Raw genomic sequence first — 9,315 nt, 5'->3', positions numbered from 1 at the left:
GACAGGCGCGCTCTCAGGTTGCGCTGCGCCACCTAGTGGCGGCGCGCGTCCAGCGGGACAGATGCCCCCAGGAGAGCGTCCTGCAAGTGGCTGCCTGTCCCTACGGGGTCCAGAGACAAGGTGCGGCGTGGGCACAGCCCAGGCCTTGGTCGCCTTCCTGCGGCTAGTAAGACTCGGTCAAAGCTTGCCAAGCCGCACTCTGCACCTCGGGACTGCATCCTGCAGACCCAGCCCCAGGGCATCCTCGGAAAGACTGGGTGACAGGTTGAAATGAGCCTACATCTGGAGGCTCCTTCAACTTCCCACAATTTACGCTTATTCTCTAGAGGAACAGTCAAACATCGTGATAACCCATAAAACCTGTGATCGTGAAAACATTGTATATAATGCGAAGCATTTTGTCTTTTTTGCTAAAGTGAGAAAATGCTTACACTAAGATGAACAAATTTTGGGTGTGGGATACAAAGACTGAGTGCACACTTCAGGAGGAAGTAAGGAGCGAGGCCCAAATCCCCACAGCCGTTGCCCTGGGTGGGGAATGAAGACCTCCCCGCCTGCTTTGTGGCGCTGTACTTCTGCAATGTTGTAGAGTCAATAGGCCTCACTCCCATAGTCAGAAAGAATGTTTTTATTCTTCAGCTGCAAAATTTGAAAGTGAAATTATTTCATCAAGCATTTTCCCTTTCAGATTTGGAGAAGCCACAGGTATTTGATGCATAGAATTCAAGGGCACAGGAGAAAGGGTTAATGATGGAGAGAGGCCGACAGACGTGGGACAGGCAGACCTGCTGGTCACCTCCCTTGGAAGTCCTGAGAGCCTTGACTTGTCCCTACAGACGGTACCTCTGACTTTAACATACACTGGAGGTGGGGGCAGGAGAAGGGGCCAAGTTCTTTGTGGGCTTGGTGGATTTCCAGATGTGCCCTGCCAGAAGCACTGAGTAGGAATGAAGTGGCCTGCATGGCCTGGCTGGCCAGTCCTGCTCCATGGGTCCCCTCTGCCCTGCCTGCCCCCATCCCCATACCTGGGACAATATTCCAGGAAGCTCCTACAGATGGGGGAGTTGCTAAAGCTGGACTTCCACTTGGACCAATCAGCTCAAGAAAGGAAGCAGAAGGCAGGCAGCCAGCAGGCTCAGGAGGCACCCAGGGAGCCCTGGATTGGACTTGGTTTAAGCTGCTGAGTGGCTGGGAACTAATTCCTGCGGGCCGGCCTCTCCATTTCATCACACAGGGACATTCTGGGGCACGCATGTTTTTTAGGAACACAGAAAGACCCCTGGGGGTAAACAGAATTCTGGCGGTCTTCCTCAGGGGTGGGCCTTGGAAGGCGCAGTCCTGAGCTTTCTAGGTGGGCTCCAGCTTGCTGGCGATCTTCTGGGTAACCTTGCTGAGGGCTTCCTGGAACTGGGGGTACTCATCCTGCACATGGGTGAGGATGGTGCTGAGCAGGCCCAACCGGTCATTCAGCCGCCTGTGCTCCATCAGCAGGGATTTCTTCGAGCGGAACAGGAACACGTACCTCCCGTCAATCACAGCCTGCAGGTGCTTGAGGCGAGTCTGCAGGGCCACAATCTCCGAAAGGTTCTGGGTGGGAAAGAGACCCCACGTCAGGCCGTGCAAGTCGGGAGGACACCTGCTCTACCGCAGTGCAGAGCCGAGGGAATGCCAAAGAGGAGCACCATGCCCAAAAGAGCCCGGTCTCCAAGTTCAAGGTGAGGAGTCTATCCCTCCCAAGGGAGCCTTGTTCACCATCGCAGGGAGACATCTTTGACACTGCCATGTGTCAGGCCTGGTTCCAGACCTGTTCTGGTCTCCATGGCCCTGGCTGAGTCCTCCCATCTCACACTCACACCACCGTCCGTCCAGTAGGAAAGCCCACTGGCGGAACTTCTGAATGGGATGCAGAATCCAGCAGCTTCCCTGGGTGGCTGCCCTAGTCCATGCACACTCCAGCAGCAGCCTCCTGCGTCCACCCTTGACCCTTCACCCAACACCCTCCAACAACAGGGAGATCCTGCCAAACACCAAGTCCCCTCACCCAGTGCCCTTCATTATCTCCTCCTCAAGTTGCCAAGAGAAAGACCCAAAGCCAGGATCACGCGCCTCCAAGGCTACACACACCAGAGTGTCCCCTTTGCCTGGGTGGCTCTGTCTCTCCTGGCCTCCTTCAAGTCTCAGCTCAAATGCCATCTTCTCCATGTGGCCTCCCAGAACACCCTACTCAAAATCTCAGTCCCCCTTTCCACCCTGATGCCTGACATTCTTCCTCTGCTGAATTTTCTCCAAAGAATTTATCACCGCCTAACACACCCTGTCTTTTTCTTTATTTATTCTGTTTAGCCTCTGTTCTCTTGCTCCCAGCATGTGGTCTCTGGTGAAGGGTGGGCGGGCATTTTGTCTTTTTGCTCTGTCCTGCAGTCCTGGCACCCAGGATGGGCCCAGCCTATACTCAATAGCTATCCATATTTGCTAAGTGAAAAAAATCTGAGAGTCACAAACATGTGAGCAGCTGGTGGTGCCATCAGCCTGGGCCTGCCTGGACCCAAGAGGCCTTCCCTGGGTGGCACCCCCTTCTCTTGCATGTGGTGCACCCCTCTGCCAGGGTGCCTGAGCCCCAGTGACCTCCTGGCTTTTACCTGTCGCTTGAGGGCCACCAGCTGGCGGAGGTCAGCCTCCAGCGTGTCGGAGTCTGCCTGCATCATGGACAGCTTTTCCTGCTTCTCAAGGAGGGAGCTGCTCATGAGTTTCTGAGTCTCCTCCAGCTCTGAGATGGTCTTGGTGCACTCCTCGTTGGCCTGGGAGGTAAGCAGAACCTGCTGGGCCCTGCGTGGCCCTCATGCAGCAGACAGAGGAGTGCCAGGCTAGGGCCCGGAGGACGAGGAGGTCCTGGTGGGGAACCGCGAGGCACAGGAGGCAGGGAGGAGGGGGACATGTGACAGGGAGCTGCAGAAGGGATGGATGGCAGAGAGGCTGGTGCCACAGACGAGGGGCGAGGAAGGGCCTCTGCCTCGGCGCCTCGGAGACTTCCAGGGACTGCCCCACAGCACCGGAGGGCCGCTCCCTTCCCCTCCTGAGGAGGAGGCACAGAGAGGAGGCCACATGCCCCCCTCGTGAGTAGAAGAGAGGGCTCTGAGGCCATGTTCTCAGGTGTTCCAAAGCCACCCACTGTGCAGAGCCACGGCTGCTGTCCCATTTAACCCTTTGCCTACAGGGAGGCAGCTCCTGCTCCTCCTCCCAGAGCAGGTGTAGAGACGCAGGCTCCACAGTGCCCAGGGCCCACAGCTGGTCAGCAGGGGCTGTGGGCCAACCTGGGAAGTCTGAGCCCAGAGACCCAGCCTGGCAGTCACCAGGGAAGGGGGCGCTGGGGCAGCACTGGCTCCATCCCTCCACCGGCAGGGCACACACAGGCTCAGAGGATGTGGCTAGGGGGACAGGAAGGCAGTCCCCAGGAGAGCAGCACAGAGCCCTGCTGAACACGGGCCAGCTGGGGGCCACCACGTCTTCACTCAGAGGCTCCAGCAGGGGTCCTGTGTCCCCCTCGTAAAAAGATGGTGGCCAGACCCAGAGGTGGCAGGGACTCCTGTCATCAAGCAGGACAGATTGGTGTGTCCATTGCCAAAGCTGGCCTGCTGCCCCCTCGTCATGTCCCTGTCACAGCCTTAGCACGGCAGTCCCAACTGCAGCCCTGGACCGAGTTCCTGAGAGGACTCGCTGACAGGTGGATGGTGGGGGCTGGGCCGGGGTCCTCAGGCCCTGGGACAGGTGGGCAGGCTCCTCAGGGGGCCAGTGGGTGGGGGGGCATTGGGGCACCTCCGGATCCTGAGGCTGCGGGTGGGAAAGCACAGGGGGGCGTCCAGGCCTTCCCCCGCTGCCCACCTTGTGCACGTCCCTGATCTTCTTGCGCAGCTCCATCTGCCTGTGGCGGAAGTCCGTCCGGGTGACCGCCTTCTTGTCCATCTTGCTCTGCCCCTCGGCGTGGGTCACGATGGTCTCCCTGCGGGCCACGGCCAGCTCCATGTCGTGGATCATCTTCTCCTGCTGCTTCAGCAGCTGCCCGTGCTTGACCTGGGCACAGGACAGAGGGGCTGGGCGGGGCACAGCTTGTCCTCCGCCGCGGTCCTCCCACCGGGGACGGGAAAGGGGCGTTCCTGAGCAGAGCCCCTGGCTTGGTTGGCGGGGCCAGGCTGGTTTCTTGGCTGTGACAACGCAGGAGGTTTGGTGAGACGTGACACTGAGGGAAGCTGAGTGCAGGGCCTGTGGCCCGGGACGGGTGGAGCTGGGAGGGTCGACCTCAGGGCACAAGGGACTGTTCTGGAGCCACAGAACCGTTGGGGTCTCGACTGTGGCTGTGGCCACACAGGCGTGTGCCTGGGTCAGAACCCAGAGTCATTTTCCTTTTTCTTTTCTGCAGTCCTGAGGGTTGAACCAGGGGCTCTGACTGAGCTGCAGCCCCAGCCCTTTTTATTTTTCCTCTGAGACAGGGTCTCGCTCGGTTGCTGAGGCTGGCCTGGAACTAGGATCTTCCTGCCTCAGCCTCCCAGTAGCTGGAATATGGGGTGCACCATGGCACCGAGCTCAACTGTATGTTACGATCAGCACGTTTTACTGTGTGAAGACAGGCCTCGACTAGTGGACTTGGAAGAAACAAAGCCGGGTGCGTGGCCACACCTGTGACCCCAGCGGCTCAGGAGGCTGAGGCCGGAGTTCAAAGCCAGACTCTGCAACTTAGTGAGGCCCTAAGCAACTCAGTGAGACCCTGTCTCTAAACAAAATACAAAAAAGGGCTGCGATGTGGCTCAGTGGTCAATGTGGCTCAAAAGGAAGCTAGCTAGCTAGCTGAACAAAAACCATAACTTGGAGTGGGTAGGGATGTAACCACCATCACGTGATTTTGAATACTCATCTGGCAGGCTGTGTTAGGAATGTACTTCTGGGGATGGGGACTCAGCCCAGTTGTACAGCGCTTGGCCTTGTGGGAGGCCCAGGGTTCCACCCCTAGCAGCACTGAGTGAGTGAGTAAATGAAGACGTTGTTTAAAAAACGAATTTGCCTATCGGTAGCCTCCTCTTGGGAATCCAGTGCACAGGAAGATGGACCGGGTGTTACCTAACACGGTGTGATGGTTAGTTTTTGTCACCAAGGGCTGCCCAGATAGCGGGTGCCCACGAACCCTGGGGGGTCTGTGAGGGCGTCCTGCAAGAGCCTGGCCTGCCGGTCAGTGCGCAGTAGAGGTCCACTCTCCCTGGAGGCGGGCGCTGTCCGCTGGCTCGGCACTGGCCGGGCACCTGCTAGGTGGTGCATGACCGTGGCTATGCTCTGTGGGATCTGCTTCTCGGGAGAACCCTCAGGGTTTGGGGAAACCGGACCCAGTGTGTGAGAACTAGCTGCTGAAGGCAGACGGTGCCCGAGGCTCAGGAAGAGGCGGACAGACCCGGGACGGCACCGAGATCGAGCTGGAGGCACCCGAGACAGCAGTGTATCTTGGGAGGCAGCAAGACTGGGTCCCTGCACCCCAAGGCAGGAGGAAGGGGTCTACATGCTAAGCTGGACAGAGAGGGCCTGGGCTGTGGCCAGCCAGAATGTTCCTGGTCTTTCTCACACATTGCGAAAGCACTGGTCATTAGTGAAGGGACAGCCCTGGCGCCCGAGGCCGGTACACCGCCTGGCCAACTGTCCTACGACTCTGCCTGTCCTCGAGAGGGTGGGCTGAGTGCCAGGGCTAGCTGGCAGTTACGCTGGGGATGGCTGTGCCACGTCAGGATGGACCCCGGGACCAATACCCATGTGCTGGGACAGAGGGACCACGGGAAGGCTCCTTCGGCTCACAGTGTTTCAGTTAATTGTGGGGCAAGCACCGTCCACTCTATGACTGCCTAATAACGCTGGTGTCTGCATTTAAAATAGAGAAGTGGGGGGTTACATGGGCACTGTTTTTGTTAAGGATGCAACTCCCGGAGGGCAGGACGTGTGGGGCAGGTCTAAACCCAGCAGGCCCCTTGCCCTGTGGGGCTCGCTCAGCCACCCTAATGGGCAGGGGTGGTGGGCGGGAGGGGTGCTCTCTGCTCCCTGTAGCAAATGCATGGCTTCTGTGGTTTGGGACACAAGGAAGTATTTTTAAAATGACTTTTCAGGAGTGCATGCATCTGAACTGAAGAGCGGCTCGTCAGCCAGAGGGATCTGTGTTAAATGACACTGTCACAGTGGCATCACGTTATTCTTATCAACCCTGGGGCTTTTCTTTTTGGTGGTACTAGAGATTGAATCCAGGGGTGCTCAACAACTGAACTCCATGCCCGTAGCCCTTTTGATTTTTTAATTTTGAGACAGGGTCTCACTGAGTTGCTGAGGCTGGCCTCAACCTTGTTATCCTTCTGCCTCAGCCTCCTGAGCCTCTGGGACTGCAGGTGGCCCACCCCAGGCTTACTGCTTGAAGGCTGGGAACCTGAAGCTCATTGATCCCATGATTTAATTGTCAGCCTTTTAAGGTAGTGAAGTCTGGATTCTGTGAAGGACCAGATGGCTCTCTGAACCCTTTGTGTTGCGAGTTTCTTCTTGTCCCACAGTGGGACATGTCTCATTAGTGGGTTGAGAAATTGTCTGTGAAATATCAGGCAGAGTGCCTTGATTGCTCCAGCAAGGATGAGGTTGTGTTTCTTGAAGTCACGTGTCCATGCACCGCAGGCTCAAGGCCAGCCTGGGCAACTTAGTGAGACCCTGTCTTAAGTTTACAAAAGGGCTGGGATGTAGCTCAGTGGACAAGTGCTTCTGAGCACGGGCCAAGCCCGCAGTTCCAACCTCAGTACCAAGAAAAGAAAAAAAAGGCTGTGTCACTGTGCGTGTCCTGTGTTGTTCTGTGATCTCTGCTGGGCAGGAAGGACACAGCGCCTCGGGCCCTAAGGTGAGGCAGGTCCGGGCCTGTGCAAAGCCTGCGCTGGGTAGGAATTTAGGTCTTTGTGCAGGGGGGAATCTCAGGCATTGTCACGGCCAGGGTGGCCAGGCGGTCCCCCCAGGGGAGCCAGGGCCTCGGCCTGGTCTGGTCCTGGTCCATGGAGGGATGCCTGCTGGGCCCCGCCAGGGCTGCTGCCCCACACTCACCTTCATCCTGTGGATCTCGGCCTTCATGGTGCGAATCTCTGTCTGTCCTGTCTCAGAGTCCACCGAGGAGCGCATCTCTTTTGCCAGTTGGATTTTTTTCTCCCAAAGCATGATCTGGTGTCTTTGGAGGGAGGAGAGGCAGAGTGAGAGCTGGAGAAGCCTGGGGTCTTCTCCCAGGGCCTACATCGTGTGGAGCTGGGAGGCACATACTGCAAGGCCTTTACTCTCTGGCCCCTCACAGAGAAGATCTGCCAAGCCTTGAGACAGACAGGCCTCCGGCAGGTGGGGTGATAGGGAAACAGATGAGGAGGAGGAGGAGGAGAGAAGATTGGGAGGTAGGAAGAGAGTGTGAAGGTCTGACTGAGGAGTTGAGGAAGAAAGGCGACAGACGTCACCCTAAGAGGGAGTAAGACGCCCGCCCACCCGCCGGAGGAGACCTGCAGTCTAACAGCTGTAAAGTCTCCAAGGAGCCAGCCCCCAAGGCACTGGCCACGGATGGCTTTATGCATAGATTATATTAAACTGCTGGAAGAGATGATGGCTTTGCGATTCACCCCCCTGGATGAGGGATTTGAATCATGGTGCATACAGACAGCGCCCGCACAGCACTGTTCCCAAGGGAGTGGACAGAGCCATGAAGATCCCTGGTGGCTTCAGAGGAGATTCTGTTCCCCTAGTCCTGGGACTGAGCCCAGGGTGCTCCACCACTGAGCTACACCCAGCCCCCCACTTTTTAAATCTTGTTTTTTAGGTGTAGTTGGACACAACACCTTTATTTTATCTATCTGTTTTTATATGTTGCTGAGGAGCGAACTCAGACCTCACATGTGCTGGGTGAGCTCTACTGCCAAGCCCCAGCCCCAGCCCAGCCCTTTTAATTTTTTCTTTTTTTAATTTTGAGACGGGGTCTCACTAAGTCACCCAGGCTGGGCTCCAACTTGAGACCCCCCCCCCCCCCCGCCTCGGCCTCCCGAGCAGCCGGGACCACAGGTGCGCACCACAGGGAAACGTTTTTGTCAAAACCAAAACTGAACCAGAAAGAAATGCATCTGCACAGTGGTTCTCCGGTAAAGAGAGTCGCTTCCCCCGACTCTGCTCACTGGGCTGTGGTCTGAAGTGCGCAGACACCGTAAAAATAACGGGTGTGTTTTGAATTTTATACCAAAGACAGCCACTCGATTGGCACCAAGGGTGGCGGGCCAGAGCCCGGCAGTGGGTGGGCGCCAGGACGCTCCAGGCTCTGGGATGGTGGCGCTGGAGCAGAGCGGCAGGCAGGGACTCACTCTGCCTCCACCAGGCTGTTGAGGACGGTGGCCTTGTCCTCCTGGAGCTGCTCCAGCTTCTCCTGCATCTCGATGGTCTCCCTCTCGGCGGCCTGCGGAGGGAGGGTCGGGACACGGAGGCTGGGGCCAGAGGGGCAGGCCAGCCTCCTGACCCCCCTGGAGAGGACCCCAAGGCAGCACGGGAGCTACGTCTGAGGGAGGACGCCCACACCAGGTCCGGGCCGGGGTGTGACCTTCAGCGAGCGCACGAACTCCGTCTCGGCCACCAGGTTGTCCTGCTGCAGCTCCTGGGAGCTGCTCCGGCTCTTGTTCATGAGCAGGTTGAGCTTCTTGAGGTCGTTGTCCAAGTCCCTCATGTGGCGCTCGATCTCCTTCTGCTCCTTCTTCTCTTGCTCAATCTTGTCTGCAGCAGAGAGCAGATGTGGGGACCAGCAGGCTCGGGGACCTCCACAGCACAGGGACACCCAGGAAGGGAGTGAGGGTCTGCTGCTCTGGAGCTCCCTTGGTCCCCTGGTCCTTCCTGGAGTCCACCTAGACCTGACCCCTCCCAGGCTGGGGACAGGACAGGTCTCTTTGTGGTGCTAAGGTTCCCAATCCTGGTCCTTTGAGGAGCTGCGGGAGCCCAGGCTGGGAGGGTGGGTGCCAGGGAGGAAGGGAGTGAGGCTGGGGGCGCTCCCTCCCTGAGAACCTGCAGGGTTCCTTGCACAGCGGGGACGTGGGGTGCTCAGGGATCTCCAGGAAGGGCAGGACTGTGTCCCCAGAACACAGACATTCTTGACATTAACATGGGAGAACAACACGGTCCAGCTGTCCCTGGGGTCCTCTGCCCTCCCTCCACCCTTGATGGCCAGGGCCTGGTCACCTGATGCTCCACCATCTGCCCCCGCCCAGTGGACCTCAGCCCATCGGCATGGTCTGCATCTCAGGCACCTGG

The 9,315-nt window shown here is 58.0% G+C and overlaps 1 protein-coding gene across 1 annotated transcript in view; it reads right to left on the bottom strand.

Moving 5' to 3' along the window:
• Nucleotides 1–730: 730 nt before the first annotated feature.
• The window catches only part of CCDC40 (coiled-coil domain 40 molecular ruler complex subunit), a 37,852-nt gene continuing 29,267 nt past the window's right edge, over nucleotides 731–9,315 (bottom strand). Inside the window, exons 15-20 of the mRNA XM_081272742.1 lie at nucleotides 8,615–8,784; nucleotides 8,382–8,473; nucleotides 7,099–7,219; nucleotides 3,880–4,068; nucleotides 2,640–2,798; nucleotides 731–1,587 (exon numbers count right to left, since the gene is read on the bottom strand). Of these exons, the coding sequence (XP_081128868.1) occupies nucleotides 1,348–1,587; nucleotides 2,640–2,798; nucleotides 3,880–4,068; nucleotides 7,099–7,219; nucleotides 8,382–8,473; nucleotides 8,615–8,784 (971 nt within the window). The 3' untranslated portion in view covers nucleotides 731–1,347. The remainder of the gene's footprint in view (nucleotides 1,588–2,639; nucleotides 2,799–3,879; nucleotides 4,069–7,098; nucleotides 7,220–8,381; nucleotides 8,474–8,614; nucleotides 8,785–9,315) is intronic.

Source organism: Spermophilus citellus (assembly GCF_964194105.1).
Source record: "Spermophilus citellus genome assembly, chromosome: 17".
In the NCBI taxonomy this organism is placed as follows: Eukaryota; Metazoa; Chordata; class Mammalia; order Rodentia; family Sciuridae; genus Spermophilus; species Spermophilus citellus.
This window is presented reverse-complemented; position numbering and strand designations above follow the sequence as displayed.